At 37.3% G+C, this 21,674-nt stretch overlaps 1 protein-coding gene across 1 annotated transcript; it reads left to right on the forward strand.

Annotated features, from left to right (window-relative positions):
- The first annotated feature begins 4,938 nt into the window (after positions 1-4,938).
- On the forward strand, positions 4,939-21,365 carry LOC103433298 (MLO-like protein 3). Its single transcript, XM_029101098.2, has 14 exons — positions 4,939-5,199; positions 5,296-5,353; positions 5,454-5,737; positions 5,815-5,931; positions 6,030-6,090; positions 7,692-7,780; positions 19,237-19,311; positions 19,396-19,534; positions 19,980-20,020; positions 20,102-20,275; positions 20,353-20,388; positions 20,532-20,599; positions 20,705-20,765; positions 20,859-21,365. Exons 1-14 carry the CDS (start codon positions 5,077-5,079, stop codon positions 21,150-21,152), a joined length of 1,620 nt encoding a protein of 539 aa, XP_028956931.1. The 5' UTR covers positions 4,939-5,076; the 3' UTR covers positions 21,153-21,365.
- Positions 21,366-21,674: the final 309 nt, after the last annotated feature.

Consider the following 21,674-nt stretch of genomic DNA (forward strand, 5'->3'; position numbering starts at 1 on the left):
ATTTTAAGTAACAAATTCGTCAAAACTGCCTGTGCAGGTCATCTGACTTTGGAAGCAATTTTCGAACAGAACAGAATGAATTAGAGAATGAGCCTTATATGTTTGGAAAGCTACGGATGTCTATTTTCTGGAGCATTTCACGGATTGTTAATATCATTTTTCTAGAAGAAGTTATGGCCGTTTTAACACTGAAAGGTTCACAAGAGACTGAGCAGTTTGTAACTGCAATGAAAGCAATAAACCCAATAAATCTAGCAGCCAAAATTGATGAAGTCAAGAACAAGTCAACTGACACCTATTCAAATATCAGAGGAAATTGATTAAAAGATGAGGATTAAGAGAGAGTAATTGGCATAAAGGCTACCCAAAGAGTTACAATTGTTTTACCATTTTCTCTCACTTATTGTCATCACTAAATGGCTGTTAGTAGGGTGAGTTATGAAGAAGAAACTGGGGCAGCAAGCAAGAACAAAAAGGCTGCAAGTTGCAGTGGTAAAGAAGAGGAGAAAAAAAATATAGAACAGAAAGAAAAGGCAAGGCAGCAACGTTGGAGAAGGAAGGAAATGAAAGAGGAGGCCTCAGTTGATTTCTTTTGGTTCTAACTTTTCAAACTCATGTCTTTCTTTTGGTTTTATTTAAGGATTATGTATAACTAATTTTTAGAAGTTAGGGGTTGTTTTGAAGCCCCGAATATGATTGCAAGTTTGTTATGACATTTTGTTTGAATTACTTTTATAAAAGGATGAAAATTGGTTCACAACTTGTCTCATTGATGAATTCTTTATGTGTTTTCTAAGGATGCATACTTAGTAAGCATATCTAGGATTCTTATGCTATGAATATGTGTGTGTCTGCCCTTGTCGAATGAAGACCTACATATGTTCTAGAGTAGTACTTGTTAATTGCAATTAACATGTGAACCAATTTCTAGGATAAGTAAGACAACACTAGTACTTACGATGCCTTGTGATGACTCAAACTCTTTTCATTCTTAATGATTTTTACTTGTTAAATCTATGAACACGTCATTCTAGATTGCATGCTAAGGACTAAGTTAAGTTGAAAACGTCATTCTCTTAACATACTAAGAAAGAGTAATAAGTTGAGTTTTAACATTGAGCCAACTTAAGCATCTTCATCCAGATATAAAAAGGATTTGAATTAAACATAACATGTTTGCATGATTATTTGGTGGTGGATAGCAATTCCCCTAACTCGTTTTTCTTAATTTGTGAACTACTTAAGATATGTTTCTGTCCTGTTTTTGTTGGATTTAATTTTAAATAGCAAATCTACTCCAAAAATCCCAAAAATTTGTGTGTGTGTGTGTGTGTGTGTGTGTGTGTGTGTAGCTCTGTGTGTCTAGTGTCTTCATATAAAATTTCGTAGACTTTAGATAAGTGTAAGTCGGTCTAATAATTATGTTTCTGTGGCTAGTCAGTAGGGGCAACAACCCAGTTTTTGTGACATTTTAAGTAGTTAAATAAAACAATCTTCTACCGGAAAGACCCTTATTTTCATATGCTACAATTGACAAATCTTAGTGTTAATAAGGTAAATCAATAGGACATTTGTGTGCTACTTTGTGGTGTGTTTTTAATTCTATCAATCGACCTTAGATTAACTTGTAAATGAAGTAGACGTCCAGAAGAGTGCTTCGGTAGCTTGGTAATAGTGCTTTGGTAGGTTGGCCTTGGCAACCTACGAGGGAGAATGTAGTTTGTATCGAAGAGTGCTGACACTAGCCTCTGATGCTGAATTTGTTGGAAAATTTAATAATAATATTATTATATTAAATTTATTAATTGAATGGAAATTAGAAGTGGAGCCTTTTGGTAGAAAGATGTGTCTACTCAAATAAAGAGTTGCAACTTTTGACTCGTCATGAATAGTCATATGCTTTCCAAAGAGGTATCTCACATTCTATAAATAGGGAAGCCCCCTATAATCACAAAATAACATTTCATTGTTTTACATAATCATACCTATAGTGCACTAAATATTAGAAAGTCTCATTGAGTCCATACGAGAGTTTTCAACACAATTGCGGTTCATGGAGCCTTATGATTTGGAGTGCTACTATTACAAGGACGGAGTCATTGTATCTTGGGAGACATGTGCCGATTAACCATGAGCACCATAGTGGGACGTAAACTTGTCTTAAGGACAAAGTGTCCAACACTTGCCTCGACCATATTTTCTAGGTTTTTCTAATCCATTATATCATGTTCATTTAACATTGGTTACTCATGTGCATGCATTCATTTTGATATATAATTGCATGAATTATTTCTTAAATTTTTATGTGATTTAATATAGCAATTAGACCCTAATTTTTCTAACAGAATTTAGCAAAGAGTGTTTAAGGTGTCACGTGTTGTGGTCAAGACTAGTAAATGGACATTACTTTGAGAATGGAATAATGTTCTCGCTTTATAGAAGTGTACTTGGGAGAAATTTTGTTTTGGTGGGGACTCTAAGGATATTACTGTGAGGTTGACACATATTTCCATGGTGAAGGATTTGGGAGCTCCCCATTGGTTACGAGCTTAATTAGCTAATGGCTTGGGATTTGGATCCTCTCCTAAGCTAATGGAGAGGATCCTCCTGATCAATCATCGTGGGCCATTGGATTTTTATCCAACGATTACAAATAAGAAGTCCCTTTAAAGTTACAATAATTATAGCCGTTGGATTTTTATCCAACAACCGACGATGATTAGTCAGGAAGATCCTCTCCATTGGCTCAGGAGAGGATCCAAATCCAATGGCTTGTTGCCGCATAAAGTAGCTCCCCATGTGTTGGAATCACTTTTCTTTGGCAAGTGGTATGGAGCTCAAGTGTCGAGTGAGGGAAAGAGTTGTCTTGGCAGGCACACGCCTTCGGCAGCCTTGCCTCAGTACGTGGTGAAAACTGGATGGTTACGGGATCGATCTCATGTTGTACAAACAGGGAATCATAAGATTTATGTGCTACACTAGAGTTAAAAGTTGATTCTAGCTTCTACTTAATAGTGTTATCATTAATAGAAAAATAAATATGGACATTAAAATATGAAACTGCCATGACAAGAATAAATTTTTTACTGTTTCCGTGTGTAAATGTACATTTTCCCTTTTTCAATTTGGTAGCGAAGCTTGTGTATTGAACAGCAACAATCAAATGCAATAAGCATATATAGTATGGGTGTCTCACGTCTTATTCAAAAAATAATTAGGAAAACTAATAAAAAAAAGTTTGAAAACTTTGAGTTTTAACTATAAGAACAAAATAAAGAGTAAAGTGAATAGTACCGTGATTAATTTTTTTATTGTAAAAATGTGACTTTTCGTTAAATTAAACAATACTGTAGACTTTTCGTTAAAACTCTCAAAATAATTATCTGATGATAAAAAATTACTGTTGTTTATAAAGTCAAACGATCAAAAAAAGGTGGAACATCAAAAACTCAATAATGCGTTGATGGAAATTGCAGTATACAATTTATCAAGTTGATCAAATTCTTTGAAATTTCCCTCTCCCATTACATCAGTGACGGTTGACGTCAAGCCCAATTGTGTAGACTTTTCTTTATAATCAGTGTTTCATATTTAATTGGATTTTTGTCATAAATGGTTTTTGAAATTGACTCATCTAATCAAGATGATCTCTGAAATTGAAAATAGCAATCCTTGAAAATAATTGTTGCAAATCAAGATGGTCTCCGTTAACATTTCTGTTAAGTGCTGAATCAATGTGGTCATTCTGTCACAATTCCGTTAAAATTTCTGTTAAGTGCTGATGTGACACATAAATGGGTTCTACAAATTTAACTAAATATTATTATGTGAATAAAAAAATATTTAAATAATAAAAAATAATTGTTATTTTTTATAATTAAAATCTTAATAAAAAAAAGAAGGAGATGATTGAACACTATTCATCATCTTCTTCGCTTCCTATTCACAGAAATGATGAAATTGGAAGGAGAAAATCCAGTTCCCCATATGAAAGTCATAGCAAACTCATAAATCCACAATTTAAAAAAGGACCTCATCGCCCTCAGTCACCAGATTTTAAAGCTCTTTGAGGTTTTTTCGAAGGCTTTGCATCGCGTCTCCATCGCCACTAGTGAATCCTCCACCTCCACTCTCTCTCTCTCTCTCATAATATCAATTTCTCATCCTCATCATTCGAACACAGAAAAAAAGTGAAGATTTTCTCTTTTTTCTTTTAATTTTCCCCCTTTTTTCTTCTGCTCGCTTTTTCCTTTGGCGTTAATTAGAGATTGATACTTGGTGTTTGATAAATTTATTATGAACCTCATCACATTAAAGCTCTAATCTTTGTTGGATCTCATTTGGGAAACAAAAAACTCAAGTTTTGTGCTTTTTATTGTAATTAGAGAGTATTTGCATTTTTTGGATTTCGTTTTCTGTGGCAATTAGTTAGTGTGGGAATTATTTCAGATGTTAAATGGCTTCGAAAGCGAACGCGGATGGTCGGACTAGGAGCTTGGGATTTCTCCTTCCAATTTCATCATTTCTGCGAATAGGAGGGTAAGAAGATGATGAACAGTGTTCAATCATCTCCTTCTTCTTCTTTTTTTTTTAATATTTTAATTATAAAAAATAACAATTGTTTTTATTATTTAAATATTTTTTATTCACATAATAAAATTTAATTAAATTTATGGGACACATTTATGTGCCACATCATCACTTAACAAAAATTTTAACGGAATTATAATGGAAGTACCACATTAATTTGCAACAACTATTTTCAGGGACTACATTGATTGATTTTCAATTCCAGGAACCATATTGATTGGGTGGGTCGATTTCAAGGACCATTTGTGATAAAAACCCTATTTAATTTTCATATATAGGTGCAATTTGCATAACATGTTTTGGGAAATGAATCCTAGTGTGAACGGGAGAGAAAACGATTTCCAATTCTCAAAACTTCGTTGCCAAAAGTCTGAGTTCTTCATGTCACGCTCATCTGGAAATTGTCTGCCATAAATTATTGAAGAAATTAGGATACAACAAGAATAAATATCTCATAGAAGACCAAAAAAGAGATTCGAGGCCGTCATGGCAGGTGATTCCAAAGGCGCCTCTCTGGAATACACTCCGACATGGGCACTCGCCACCGTTTGCTTCATCTTCATCTTCACCTCCCTCGCCATTGAGCACTCCATCCATCTCCTTGTCAACGTAAGTTTTTCTTTCTTATTTCGAATTCACAATTTGACATGTCTCAAAAACATTTATAATGAGTTTTGACGTTAAGACACATCTAATTTGTTGCAGTTTCTCAAGAGACAGAGAAAAACAGCCTTAACAGACGCGGTTGAGAAGCTCAAATCAGGTGCAATAGTCAAACCAAATGAATTACTCTTTAACTATTTGATTTTAATTGTATTGGCTTAACGGCTTAAAGTTTAGTTGGTTTATTTGTTGTTGTGCAGAGTTGATGCTTATGGGATTTGTGTCACTTTTATTAGCAATAACCCAAGATTCGATATCTAAAATCTGCATACCTGCCAACCTGGGAAACATCATGCTTCCATGTCGCAGAAAGGAAACAACCGAAGAAGCAGACGACGTCGAGAAATTTGTGATTTTGAATAAGATTATGACAACCTTTTCGACCGGCTCAAACAGTTTGTATGATGAAGTACTAAGGCAAATATCAGTGCATAGGCGACTTGAAGAGAAGGAGGATGCAGCTGCTGCAGATTCTTGCAGTGAGGTAATGCATTAATAGTTCTGATCCTGTAGTTCGGTTAATTTGGGTGCTTTGTTACTAATTTGGACGAAATTTTGCAGGGAAAAGTACATTTCATGACTACAAATGCTCTTCGTCAGCTTCACATACTTATTTTTGTGCTGCCAGTTATGCATATTGTGTACAGTGTTCTTACCATGGCTCTGGGGAGGGCCAAGGTTTGTGTTCGTTTCAAGATTGTTCTCAGCTTTATCAATGCCATTAAATTATGATTAGGCATACAAATTAACCTAAATACTTTTATTTTCTTGTATAGATGAGGCGCTGGGAAGCTTGGGAGCAAGAAACTCGAACAATGGAGTACCAAGTTGAGAATGGTACGTCTTATTCTAAGATATTAATTAGTAATGCAGTTAGTTAAGGTGATTAATAATGCGGTATTTCAAGTTGAAATGAGAATAGCATGTCTCGTTTTTATCAGAGATATAACTGAAGTAATGCAATTAGTAAATATGCATGGTTTGATTGGAAAAAGTTTTCTAAGAAAATGGAGTTCAGTACATCAAAAGACACATTAATTATAGTTTATCAAACAACTGTTACTTATAGCTATAAAGACAAAAAGTCATTTTGATCATAGATTCTAAACATGCTTTTATTGACTTTTATATGTATTCCTGGTTTCTTTTGGGGACAAGGATTGTGTGTCCTCTTTGTTTCCCGTGCCCTCCTATGCTCTCTTGTTTGTGTGATTAGGGTTAAGTCACGTCAACATTTTATATTACAATTCATTTTTATCTTATTATCTCTATAAAAACATAATATAAAATGTTGACGTGGTTTAACCGTGAACACACAAAACAGAAGGGCACGGGAACAATGAGGGCAGACAATCCTTGTCGTTCTTTTGGAGGTTGTCTACCCTCTGTTTGGGTGCCCTTCCTATTTCTTTTTATTTGTACAGTCACGGTTAAGCCACGTTAATATTTTATATTCTTATTACTTTTTATCTTATTATCTCTATAAAAAAAATTAATATAAAATATTAATATGAGTTAACCTTAACAGTATAAAATAAAAAAGAATGAGAATGATACCGAAACAGGAAGGAAGACAATCTGCCTCCTTTCCCTTTTCTTGTATTTGAGCTAACTGACCCTGAAAAATGATGCCCTCAAAAGGCTGCTATGTTTATATTTACATCCCCTAAAAATATCTCAAATTTATCACTTACTCTATTTTTTGGATAATGTGATTTATTTTATTTTATTTTTTTTGAACTTTTTATTTTGCTGAGCCACCTGTGATTGGAAAGTTATTCTGGTTCCGAAAAATACATTTATTTGACCTTCCTGAGCTTTCGAAGACGTTGGAAATGAAATTTTTCTCCTTCATGCATGTTTTCAATCATAAAAGTCAGAATATGACTGAAAATAGGAGATGAATTGTTTGCTCTTCCATTTTCATACTCTTTTTATGTTCTTTTGTGATATATGATCACGGTTAAATTACGTCAACATTTTATATTATTTTTTTATAAAAATAATAAAATAAAAAGTAATAAAAATATAAAATATTGACGTGACATAACCGTGACCACATAAATAAAAGGAAATGAAAAGAGTATGAAAATAGGAGGACAGACAATCCACTCGCTGAAAATATCCCAACAAACTATGCAGCCAATCTAGACCGTATGCAGTGAAACCAATTTATGTTTTGCGTTTCACTGTTTAATCCCGTAAGATTTACCACTAGTAAAAGAAGGTAACAAATGAACCGAGCTTTATTTTTGGGTCAGGTTTAGGGTTTAAGGTTAAAGGGTTAAAGGGTTTGAGGTTTACAGTGGCCTAAGCACTGTTACTTCTCGTTTAGTCATCTGCATGCTCTCCAAATTGAATATTTTATGTTTCATTGGCCTATATTTTCATTTTCACATTTGCATTGCTTCTTGCTAAGATGGTTAGCATGCATGCAGATCCCAACCGGTTCAGATTTACCAGCCAAACAACATTTGGAAGACGGCACATGAATTCTAGTTCGGAAACATCATTTCATCTGTGGATGGTGAGTGCTTTTACTTGTTTAATCTTATAGAAAACGTCATTTTAATCCTTGGTAAATATGACTTTTAGACTAAAATCATGAGTAAGATCAAAATATAATTTTAGTCCATTGATACATTAATAACCTCATTTATTAATTACATTTTCATGTTTTAATTATTTCTTTTTTTCTTCCTAATTTTAATGTATTGGTTTTATTTCATTATAATTTTCATTTTCATTTCTTTCATTGTAATATATTTTGTTGTAAACATTTAGATAAACTAATGTTTGTTATACAATATATTTCGATGTACTTTGTCTTCTTTATTTCGGTGCATACATTTAGGTACACACATTTCAATACATACATTTCGATACAAACATTTAGATACATTAATTCAATATAATACACTTCGACACATACATTTCGGTACACACATTTAGGTACATTAATTTAATATAATACATTTCGGTGCATATATTTCAATACATACATTTTCTATACTAACATTTAAATACATTAGTTCAATATAATACATTTTAGTACATACATTTAGGTATATTAATTGAGTCTTTCAAGTTTGAAGAATGTTACATAAAATTAATAAATTTAAAAAAAAAAATTTGGTCAAAAAAATAAATTAAAATTTGTATATTAATAAATTTAAATATTTAATGAGAGACATTAAATAAATGCACATTAATTATTTTGAATTAAGGACACATCAAGAGACTATATATAATTTTACGGAAAAATTAGTATCCGATCCTTAGTTCTTACTGTTCATTGACTAAGATCTTATTAGTTCTCAAACTTTGATTCAAGTCCCTAGCATTAATGTGATAATGAATTTACATCTTTATTATATAATTTTTTAATATAAAAATTAGTAATTAATTTAGGGTTTAATACTCACACCTCTATTCAACTTCTAATTAATTTTCAATTCAAACATTTCCAAAATAATAAAAAATTAAATTAAGTTTGTACCTATTAGTTTTTTTTATATATATAAAAAGATTCTCAATTTTTTAATCTTAAATGTACCCATTCATATAATTTTTCAATTTTTTTAATCTTCAATGTACCCATTCTCAAATATATCAATTTGTTATATGTAAAATGTACCCTTTTTTTAATATAAAATCCATTCAAATTTTTTAATCCATGTTTAAACTTATATGGGTACATTCTTTTTCGTTGATTTGAGAATGTATCCATGTTTTGGTACAATAAATTTTTTTGTTAATTTTGGTTAATGTACCCATACATATATGTACACACACACACACACACACACACACACACACACACACACACACACACACACACACAATATAATAGAGAGTATAATTTATATTTATTATTTTTAATCCCATAAATTATGGGTTTTATTTAAAATCTCATTAATATAAACAATTCAAAGTTCAATTTTTAATTTTTATTTTAAAAAATATAGTAACTTACATTATTGCTGTTGATGCACAAAACCGGAGGTCTTGGAACAACGTAAATCCGACCGCGAATCTACATGAAATGTAAATAACACAAGATGTATCATGGTTCACCCCAAGATTTGGACTACGTCCACACTGATATCGTATTTCTGAGGGGGAGAGAGAGAGCCTCTGTAATGAATCTGAGAGGGGATGTGAGAGGATGAGAGCTTAATGCCTAGGAATTGGCCTCCTCCAATTATGAGGGTGAGGAGTCCTTTTATAAAATAAGGGCTCCTCACTTATTACATATTTGCCCCTTCCTTTATCACATAATTATATTTAAGTCCCCCAAGTATTTGTACGAGATCTAAATACGCGGCCTTAAATATGGTATAAACAGTAGTCCCCCAAGTCTTCAGTCAAAAGAGTCTTTTGGTTGGAGACTTGAAATTCAGCCCATATGTGAGCCGAAGTAACTAGATGTTGTCTTGAACTGATGTTCGATATGAGGCGGTGCTCAATCTGAAATGATGCTCAACTAGAAATAGCACATGCTGCGAGGTTGCTCGGCTCGTGGCTTATGTTGCCTTGGTTGGCTCGGCTTGTGGCATTGAAGGTGAGGGAGTCCCTTTTATAGAATAAGGGCTCGCTCCTCAATACATAAATGATGGGCTAAAGTTGATGCTCGCGGCGAGGCGGTTGCTCAGTAGACGGTGATGCTCTCTAATGATGGTGAGGGAGTCCATTTTATAGAATAAGGGCTCGCTCCTCAATACATGAATAATGGGCTAAGTCCCCCAAGTATTTTTCATGAGGCCCAATTGAGGCCCAATATATGGTACATAATGTAGTCCCCCAAGTCTTCGGTCAATAGAGTCTGTTGGCTAGAGACTTCAAATTGAATCCATGTATGGGCCGAAGTGGCGGTTGTTCAGAGGCGATATTTGTATACCCTGCATTGAAGCTTTGTAGGTAAAGCTTTGCAAGTGAAGCTTTGAAGCTAGAGCTCTGTAAATGAAGCTTTTGAAGCTGGAGCTTTTGTAAATGAAGCTTTTGAAGCTAGAGCTCTGTAAATAAAGCTTTTGAAGCTAGAGTTCTGTAAATGAAGCTTTTGAAGCTGATTGAAATGAGTGATGCTCATGAATGTTTATGTTGATTAACATGAGTGATGCTCATGGATGTTGTCATGAGTGATGCTCATGAATGTTGACATGAGTGATGCTCATGAATGTTGACATGAATGATGGTCATGAATGTTTATGTATGATTGTCATGAGTGATGCTCATGAATGTTTATGTATGAATGACATAAGTAATGCTCATGTATAATTTAGAGTACTGGGCGTACTTTTGATCACCTGGTTGGTGGCATGAATGGCTAGTTGCCAAATGATATTAGAGTACAATTTGTACATTTCATCACCTGGTTGGTGGTAATAGTGGCGGGTTACCAAATAATTTTGGAGTACTGGGCGTACTTTTGATCACCTGGTTGGTGGTAATAGCGGCAGGTTACCGAATAACTGTGGAGTACTGGGCGTACTTTTGATCACCTGGTTGGTGGTAATAGCGGCAGGTTGCTGAATAACTGTGGAGTACTGGACGTACTTTTGATCACCTGGTTGGTGATAATAGAGGGCTCGACTCTTATAGGCATATGGGCTTTCACCCTCCACATAACATTGCAGCCCATTATTTTGGGCTTGCCTTTTTTTTTTTTTTTACCCTTTGATGGGGTTATACAGATATCTCTGAAAGATACGAAAAATAAATTACATCATTCAAAAATAAATAAAGTAAATCACATCATTCTGGCGGGATGTTTATTCCTTGCTTTTGTTTTTATGCTTTGCTTTTGCTTTTCCCCTTTCATTTCTTTCTCTTTTTCTCTTTTCCTTTTGCTTTCCATTGCGTCTCTGTCTCTATCTCTTGGCAAAACTGGAGGGCTAACTGCACTTGCTTTTCTTGGACAGCCTGGTCGTGCCCATCATTCTTCATTTTTCTTTTTCTCTTTTCCTTTTGCTTTCCACTGCGTCTCTGTCTTTGTCTCCAGATTTTGAGCGTTTTAAGTGATGTCCCATCTCTCTTTGTCTGATCACTCATAAAATATGAATAGATAGGAGAAAAATAGATGCATAACCTGAAAGTGTATGCAGTGGAGGTGGTGGCTAGCTTCGAGGCAGTGGCGAGGGTTGGGATCCGCACCATGAGCAGGTATAAACAAGTTGAAAAAATGAACCTGAAGCAAAGTTTTAAGTCATTCCAATGGAGCAACAGTCATGCGTGACACTCCACCGGCTACTCCGCCAGCAACGAGAGACTTGCAGACGCTGAGCAACGTGAGGTTCGGAGCTTTGACCATGCCCTCCCTCGCCATATTCGCCTCCTCTGCTAGGTTGACGATCGTCGAGACCGCCGGTTCACTCGGTTTCACATCCTCCGAAGCCATTTGAGCAAAAATAGCGATAGAGCAATCAATCAGCGAACAACGATTCAACCTTCCTCATCGGAACCCTAGGTCGTTGGAGAGATTAATCTGAACCTTCACTTTTCCCGACGCCAATCGATCAGCACGGATTTTGAAGCCTTTCGGTGTCGTTTTATGGGAAAGAAAGCCTCTGGTTCATCGTTCTACGTGTGGGTGTGTTGTCATTGTGCAAGTATAGGGGTAGTGACAGCTTTCAGAAGCTGAAGGTGAGGGGGAAATTTTTTCTGGTGAAATATTTTCTGCAGAAGCAACATAATCAGCACTTACGACCATTCTAACCTCCTGGATCTCAATTGGTACATAATTTTGAACAGGAGAAATAGTCACGATCTGATCTACTATTGTTGCTTCCGATGATAACAACGCGATTTCAAAAGCTTCGGGATCCTTGAAAGTAACAAATGCGGTCTTGGATTTCCCTGGCTCACGTTGGATATGAATGCGTTCGATTTCCCCAGAGAAGGAGAAGAAACTCGTGAATCTCTCTCTTGCTAGCTAGATTTGACATTTGCTTTACTTGGACCGTCCTCGTCTACTGCTGCATTGTGAGCGTGAGCTCTATGAAAGAGGGAAAGTCTTCTCCTTTCAGAAGGGTTGGTGGCAGTGGCGCTGGTGGGTGGTACAGCTAGGACTTGGGGGGGAAATTGAAGTGCCAACCACCAGACCAGTGAGAGAGAGAGAGAGATTTGGAGCTTTTCTGTTATTGGGTTTTTGGGTGGATTTTGCAGATTCAAGGTGGAGATGAAAAAAAATGAAAGAATCGACATAGTTTTTCGTGTCGATTCCTACAGACGGCGCCAAATGTTGATGCACAAAACTGGAGGTCTTGGAACAACGTAAATCCAATCGTGAATCTGCATGAAATGTAAATAACACAAGATGTATCGTGGTTCAAATGTTGATGCACAAAACCAGAGGTCTTGGAACAACGTAAATCCGACCGTGAATCTGCAAGAAATGTAAATAACACAAGATGTATCGTGGTTCACCCTAAGGTTTGGGCTACGTCCACACTGATATTGTATTTCTGAGAGGGAGAGAGAGTTTGTGAGGTGAGAGTGAAGCTTATGGGGGTGAGGAGGCTTCCTCTGAATATGAAAGACCTTAGGCCTAGGAATTGGCCTCCCTGATTATGAGAGTGAGGGGTCCTTTTATAGAATAAGGACTTCTCACTTATTACATATTTTTCCCTTCCTTTATCACATAATTACATTTAAGTCCCCCGAGTATTTGTACGAGATCTAAATACGAGGTCCTAAATATGGTATAAACAGTAGTCCCCCAAGTCTTCAGTCAAGAGAGTCTTTTGGCTTGAGGTGTGGGCCGAAGTAACTAGATGTTGTCTTGAACTAATGTTCGATATGAGGCGGTGCTCAATCTAAAATGATGCTCAACTAGAAGTAGCACATGTTGCGAGGCTGCTCGGCTCGTGGCTTATGTTGCCTCGGTTGGCTCGGCTTGTGGCGTTGAAGGTGAGGAAGTCCCTTTTATAGAATAAGGGCTCGCTCCTTAATATATGAATGATGGGCTAGAGTTGATGCTCGCGGCGAGGCGGTTGCTCCGTAGGCGGCGATGCTCTCTAATGGTGGTGAGGGAGTCCCTTTTATTGAATAAGGGCTCGCTCCTCAATACATAAGTGATGGGTTAAGAGTGATGCTCGCTGTGAGGCGGTTGCTCAGTTGGCGGCGTTGCTCTCTAATGAAGGAAACATGCTGGGAACAATGACAAACCCAACAAAACCCAACAAAGTTTGAATCTTGATGGCATCTTCGGGGTTCGGGAAGTGGACACGGGCTGAGCCCACAGGGGTTCGAGGATGAAGAGGAGGGTTTGGACAATGCATCCTCATCGTCGGAATTTGTCACGGGAATGAGAAGCACAAGCCCAAGCACACAATTAAAAATGCTTAAGACTTACTTAGCCAACAATCAAAAGCTCAAAAATTCCAAATGATTGAACTTTTAACCTGCAATTCTGCTCCATCAATTAACTGTGACATGGACTCAAGCTGCAAACCTGCAAACTGATCCTTCTCTGAAAATTCCTACGTTGAAGGCGCGCCACGTGTTCCTCGTTCTTTCGGCCCTCCTCATTCTACTCGATCGACGATCAGCTCAGCGGTCGGAGTCGAACTCTGTTTCTCCCCCAAACGACAACGTTGTGTGGGTCTTGGTTTCCAGCAACCGAAGACGATTTTTCTTCTGCGTCAGCTTTTTTACGCAGGAATGAAGGAATTGTGTTTTTTTTTCTGAATTCTTGGATTTCTTGAAAATGCTTAGGGTTTGACTGATTTGATGGGTGAAGGGTTGGTGGTGTCGTGGAAGTAGGAAAAAGAGAGAGACTGGCCTTGGAGAAAGGCAGATTTGATGGGAATCAAAAAGTTGCTGCTTGTGAGCGACTTTTTTCATAAATGCACCAAGTACAACACCAATAAATAAAACCCAGAGAGAGATTGAGGGTTTTCTGGAAAAAAAAAATCCAAAAGTAAGGTTTTGGGCTCTTGGGTTTTGCAGATTCATGGCAGAGGTGAAAAGTTGAGAGAGAACCGACATAGTTTTTTGTGTCGTTTCCCACAGACGGCGCCAAATGTTAATGCATAAAACCGGAGGTCTTGGAACAATGTAAATCCGACCGTGAATCTGCATGAAATGTAAATAACACAAGATGTATCGTGGTTCACCCCAAGGTGTGGGCTACGTCCACACTGATATTGTATAATTTTGAGAGGGAGAGAGAGTTTGTGAGGTGAGAGTGAAGCCTCTGGGGGTGAGGAGGCTTCCTCTGAATATGAAAGACCTCAGGCCTAGGAATTGGCCTCCCTAATTGTGAAGGTGAGGGGTTCTTTTATAGAATAAGGACTCTTCACTTATTACATATTTGCCCCTTCCTTTATCACATAATTACATTTAAGTCCCCCGAGTATTTGTACGAGATCTAAATACGAGACCCTAAATATGGTATAATCAGTAGTAACTAGATGTCGTCTAGAGCTAAATAAGGCTCAACCAGATGTAGCACATGTTCCGAGGCTGCTCGGCTTGTGCTTATGTTGCCTTGGTTGGCTCAGCTTGTGGTGTTGAAGGTGAGGGAATCCCTTTTATAGAATAAGGGTTCGCTCCTCAATACATGAATGATGGGCTAGAGTTAATGCTCTCTAATGATGGTGAGGGAGTCCCTTTTATAGAATAAGGGATCGCTCCTCAGTATATGAATAATGGGTGCTCTCTAATGAAAGTGAGGGAGTTCCTTTTATAGAATAAGGGCTCGCTCCTCAGTACATAAATAAATGCACAAAAATGGAGGTCTTGGAACAACGTAAATTCAACCGTGAATCTGCATGAAATGTAAATAACACAAGATGTATCGTGGTTCACCCCAAGGTTTGGGCTACGTCCACACTGATATTGTATTTTTGAGGAGGAGAGAGAGAGCCTCTATAATGAATCTGAGAGGGGATGTGAGAGGATGAGAGCTTAAGGCTTAGGAATTGGCCTCCTTTAATTGTTAGGGTGAGGGGTCCTTTTATAGAATAAGGACTCCTCACTTATTACATATTTACCCCTTCATTTATTACATAATTACATTTAAGTCCCTCGAGTATTTATACAATGTCTAAATACGGAGGCCCTAAGTATGGTACGAACAGTAGTCCCCCACGTCTTCAGTCAATAAAGTCTTTTGGCTAGAGACTTGAAATTCAGTTCATGTATGGGCTGAAGTAACTAAATGTCGTCTAGAGCTGAATACTTGATATGAGGCGGCGCTCAATGTGAAATGAGGCTCAACTAGATGTAGCACATGTTGCGAGGCTACTCGGCTTGTGGCTTATGTTGCCTTGGTTGGCTCAGCTTGTGGCGTTGAAGGTAAGGGAGTCCCTTTTATAAAATAAGGGCTCGCTCCTCAATACATGAATGATGGGCTAGAGTTGATGCTCTCTAATGATGGTGAGGAAGTCCCTTTTATAGAATAAGAGATCGTTCCTCAATACATAAATGATGGGTTAGGTCCCCTAAGTATTTTCATGAGGTCCAATTGAGGCCCAATATACTAAATGTTGTCTTGAACTGATGCTCAATATGAGGCGGTGCTCAATTTGAAATGATGCTCAACTAGAAGTAGCACATGCTGCGAGGCTCGTAGCTTATGTTCCCTTGGTTGGCTCGGCTTGTGGTGTTGAATGTGAGGGAGTCCCTTTTATAAAATAAAGGCTCACTCCTCAATACATGAATGATGGGCTAGAGTTGATGCTCTCTAATGATGGTGAGGGATTCCCTTTTATAGAATAAGGGTTCACTCTTCAGTACATAAATAATGACCTAAGTCCCCCAAGTATTTTTTATGAGGCCTCGTTGAGGCCCAATATATGGTACATAATGTAGTCCCCCAAGTTTTCGGTCAATATAGTCTGTTGGTTGGAGACTTCAAATTAAATCCATGTATGAGCCGAAGTGGCGATTGTTCTGAGGCGGTATTTATATACCCTGCACTGAAGCTTTGTAGGTGAAGTTTTGCAAGTGAATCTTTTGAGGCTGTAGCTCTGTAAATGAAGCTTTTGAAGCTAGAGCTTTTGTAAATGAAGCTTTTGAAGCTAGAGCTCTGTAAATGAAGTTTTTGAAGCTAAAGCTTTTGTAAATGAAGCTTTTGAAGCTAGAGCTCTGTAAATGAAGCTTTTGAAGATAGAGCTCTGTAAATGAAGCTTTTGAAGCTGATTGACATGAGTGATGCTCATGAATGTTTATGTTGATTGACATGAGTGATGATCATAGATGTTGACATGAGTGATGCTCATGAATGTTGACATGAATGATGGTCATGAATGTTTATGTATGATTGACATGAGTGATGCTCATGAATATTTATGTATGATTGACATGGGTAATGCTCATGTATAATTTTGAAGTACTGGACGTACTTTTGATCACCTGGTTAGTGATAATAGCGGCAGGCTGCCGAATAATTTTGGGAGTACTGGGCGTATTTTTGATCACCTGGTTGATGGTAATAGCGGCAAGCTGCCGAACAATTTTGGGAGCACTTGGCGTACTTTTGATCACTTAGTTGGTGGTAAGGGTGCCTAATAATTTTAAAGTCATAGGGCCTGACTCTTTTGGGCGTACGGATCTTCGCCCTTCACATAATATTGCAGCCCATTATTTTGGGCCTTTAGTTTTTTTTTTTTTTTTTTTTTTATTACCATCTAATGGGGTTTATACAGATGTCTTTGAAAGATAAGGAAAATGAATTACATCATTCAAAAAAAAAAAAATATGCCCCTCTGCTCAATGGGTCACGCCTATAATTCTCTTTTCTGCATGCCATCATTACCGTAATTATGTCTGCTTCTTTTTATCTTCTTTTGCTTTCTGCTTTTACTTTGTTTTTCTGTTTTGCTTTTGCATATAGACGATTAACCACTTAGGTTTACAAACCTAACCCTGGTTACATGCTCGCCACAGCTTACATGATTAAAGCTAAAGTGAACAGTCTACCCATGTGAAGGAATCTGAATAATTTCTTCACTTTCGGTGTCAGCATCGATCCTTGTATTCTGAGTGTGTGACTTCTTTTTCTAAAGTGGCATTGGATTCGCCAACTTTAGCATCCTTATGATTCTCGGGGTCTTCAAAAGCAAAGCCTTCCTTTCTTCGTTGATTTTCCAGCTGTTGATGCCTTGAAGAAGACTATGTTCCTCATCTACTCCATCGCATTTGACCTCGTGCAGAAAGATGCCTGTGATCAGGATATCAAGGACGCAGACGCAAAACCATTGGAGGAGCGACACTTTCAAAGACTCGGAGGCCTTCTTGAGCTCAATTTCGAGCTCCATCATAGTGGTGGCCTCACTAGACCGAATTACAGACGCTAAGGCCCGATGGAGATTGAGGAGGATAATCAAGATTTTGATAGCAGAATCCCATCTGGGTTTCACCATTTTTCTCTTCTCGAAGCTGAACTCTTGAGATCTGTCTGGCATCATCTGACACAAGGACCTTTGGATGGTGGACAGTACATCTCCAGATCTGCCCCTTAGGAGTGTGGCAAATATGTAATTAGTTATCACAGTTCTTGATTCCTCTTATATATGTCCCTTCATCAAAGCTGAAGAGAATCTGAAGCGCCGAAGTGAGGGAATCTAGAACGCCGAGCCTACGGGTCCGCAGGCGACTCAGCTGCAAACTGGAGCTACGAGACATCAGCCAGGTCAACTTGGCATTAAGGGCACCGGAACCTCGCGAGGCCATAAGGCACGTTGAGGATGGCCTTGCAATTAGCGCAGGGAAGCTGGTTCTTCGAATGATCAACGCCGTGAGGCGCAACGTGGGGTGGAGGGGGTGGCAGAGGAGGCGGAGCGAGGGCCTGGGCATATGCCTAGTCTCGGGTCATCAGTTGGGCTCGGGTCATCAACTCGGATTCTAGCTTCTTGGTGAGATTTGATGCTAGACTTCTGGACGATAGAGTCGGCGAGCAAGGGGTTCTTGAGGATGTGTTGTCCCTTGGACTTGTGGAACAATATGCCTCCTTAGTAGGGCATGTGCCTGGCTGGCCTCAAACATGTGTCAAGTAATTTATTCAATGCCATCCACAATCTTCAACTGCAGTGAGTGACTTCCCGAATCGCTTTCCAACTCCATGGTTGAGGCTTTTGATTCTCCTCCCAGCCCAAAATTCGTGGCTGCCAATCAATTTTATGATTGACCCAAGTCCTCTAGAAAAGAAATAAAAAAATTATTGCTTTCGTTGTTTCCTTCTCTAGGTTGGAAAAAGGTTTTGGCTTTTAAGTTTGTGGCGTGAGGATTCTGAAAGTTTACAAAGAAATCGTATGAAATGGGGAGATGGGTTTTCTGCAGATTCACGGTGAAGGTGAACAATGAAAGAGAACTGACACAACTTTTCGTATCGATTCCCACAGACGGCGCCAAATGTTGATGCACAAAACCGGAGGTCTTGGAACAACGTAAATCAGACCGTGAATCTGCATGAAATGTAAATAACACAAGATGTATCGTGATTCATCCCAAGGTTTGGGTTACGTCCACACTGATATCGTATTTCTGAGGGGGAAAGAGAGAGAGAGCCTCTGTAATGAATCTGAGAGGGGATGTGAGAGGATGAGAGCTTAAGGCCTAGGAATTGGCCTCCTCCAATTGTGAGGGTGAGGAGTCCTTTTATAAAATAAGGGCTCCTCACTTATTACATATTTGCCCATTCCTTTATCACATAATTACATTTAAGTCCCCAGAGTATTTGTGCGAGATCTAAATACGAGACCCTAAATATGGTAAAAACAATTACATTAATGTCAGGGACCTCAATCAAAAACTAAAAACTAACAAGGTTTCAATCAAATAATATTGATAGCTAGGGACCGCATTCAAAGTATCCCTAATTTTATATGTAATCTAGCACCAGGTTTATTTTAAATTTCAATTTTTTTGAATGATTAAAGTTAGAAAAACCCCTTAATCTTATATGGATAACAGCACAGCAGAGAATAAGTTCACTTCTAATTCTTTTGGTTTTGGATTATAATTGTGAATATGGAGCAGAGATGTTTTTTCAGGCAATTTTATAGTTCAGTGGCAAAAGTTGACTACATCACCATCCGACACGGCTTCATAGCGGTAACTTAATGAAGATCAAGTCCAACTTTCTAACTGTTTTGATTGAATCAATTGAGTTTGCTGCTAATGATCAACTTTCTGCAGGCTCATTTGCCAAGCAGGCCAAGCTTCGATTTCAAAAAATACATACAGCGATCGTTGGAGGAAGATTTCAAGATCATGGTTGCAATCAGCCCTTTAATGTGGTTTGCGGTAGTCATTTTTATGCTCGTCGATGTGTATGGTAAGAAATCTTTATCTTCCCCTATCAAGACCGCTGAGGCTTTCTTTTGAGAACGTTCTTAATTATTAATTCACATGTTATCAGTCAAGCATCTATGTATGCAAACAACAAAGGCCGTCAACTGAGTGCTACGTTAGAAAAATTTTAAAAAAGAAAAAAAAAAAGAAAAAAAAGTTAACTTGATGGTTAGACTGAAGGAGTGGCCAAGAGGATACATAACTTATGTTGTTTTTGTTAATTTTTAAATGACATGGACCAAATTGAAGGAGTGGCCAAGAGGATTCATTTATGTTGTTTTCGTTAATTTTTAAACGACATGGACCATATTGTCCTGGCCGCAAACTAGACTGCTCCAATGTGTAATTGACCCTTAATTGTAATTAGTTTGTGTTGTGATTGAGATTATTGAGAAGTGTTATTCTCATGGCATTTGTTCTCTTACCAGGTTGGCATGTATATTTCTGGCTATCCTATGTTCCACTCTTGGTAAGTGCATTTGTTGTATATATGTTTGCAGTACTTTAGTTCTTATGTGTTTCAAATACAATAATTGGCTTTTCTTTGTAGGCCGTTCTGGTTCTAGGAGCCAAACTTGAGTATATCGTTGCGAAAATGGCTCTTCAAATTAAAGAGCAGAACAGTGTGATCGTCGGAACACCACTTGTGCGAGTGAACGATGATCTCTTCTGGTTCAGGAAACCTAGATTTGTCTTGCTGCTGCTACATTATACTCTATTTTTGGTATGCCCTCTTAACTTTCCTAAGATTTCATTGTGTAACATTAATTGAACTGATTTTACTTTCTTTGGACCTTGTAGAATGCATTTGAGTTCGCTTTCTTCATTTGGGTTTCAGTGAGTTCTCTTTCCCGCATGTATTTTTATATAAATAGAAGAGGATTAGATGAGATTAGCTATTTGCTCTAAAAAAAACGAAGAAATTTTAAACAACGTATGACAAACAATATACTTATGGTTAATTCTCTCCTTGCTATTAGATCCAATTCGGTTTCAAATCTTGCTACCACGAGCACACTGTGAGCATTGTTACGAGAATTTCCTTAGCGTAAGACTACCTAGATTTTTTTAATTATGATCAGAGTTCAAAATTATTCTATTTACTTGAAATTGTTATTAGTTGATTGCATATTAATTCCTTTGATTTTTTTAGGGTGACCACTCAAGTCCTCTGCAGCTACATCACTCTTCCTCTCTACGCACTTGTCACACAGGTGAAGTACATTGATCTGAAGTGTTGTTCTATATCTTGATCCAAAAACCTAATTTTTCATATCTGAAGTAATTTTGTTTATATATATACACAGATGGGTTCACAATTCAGGGGTAAGATAATGGAAGATAACATGGCAGACATTTTAAAGCAATGGCATGCTGAAGTGAGGAATAGAAGGAGAAAGCAACGGCAACTTCCGCAATCAGCAAGAACATCATTCTCCGCAGATTGGAGCTCTGTGAGGAATAGCTTTTCAGAAATGCCTTCTTATATAAGAAAGGTTTCCAAACTAGATGAACCAGCTGAAAGCAGTGTCCAGTTGTCTAACAGAGGGAATGTACCAGACGAGATAGTAGAACTAGATGGAAGCTCAAGGGGTTATTGAAGAAATGGAGAGATAATGGGACTTGAGTAGATTCAGAAAGCTATAATATCAGTATATACAGAAAATTACAGGGAAATCACACATCATAGTATGGGAAAAGACTTCTATGATCCTATTTGTTGTAAATTGAGAAACCATTACCACGTTTGGTCCAAATTTGGTCTGACTTTACACTATATCTCTATACAAAATAGTTTAGAAACTAAATTATTATTTAGAAGACTTGATGCCAATTCATTTGGAATGCACTAATGAATCCAAGGTTTCAACCTAACAAGTCTACACTATTTATCTTTTTATTTTAATATTCAAAGAAAAGAAAATAATATAATCCAGCAACTAATAATTCATCTCATGTAAGTTTAATATACATTGCTGGTGAATTTCTTGACAACTTAATCTTTTTTGGACTAGTGATAATCTAATAAATATAACATCATGAGTCTTCTTTCCAAGTAATTTTGATTTCGGTCCATGGTGAGGTTGCACCTATTATTTGTCTGTTTTTTTAGCACCTATCCA

This window comes from Malus domestica, chromosome 04 (assembly GCF_042453785.1).
Source record: "Malus domestica chromosome 04, GDT2T_hap1".
NCBI lineage: Eukaryota > Viridiplantae > Streptophyta > Magnoliopsida > Rosales > Rosaceae > Malus > Malus domestica.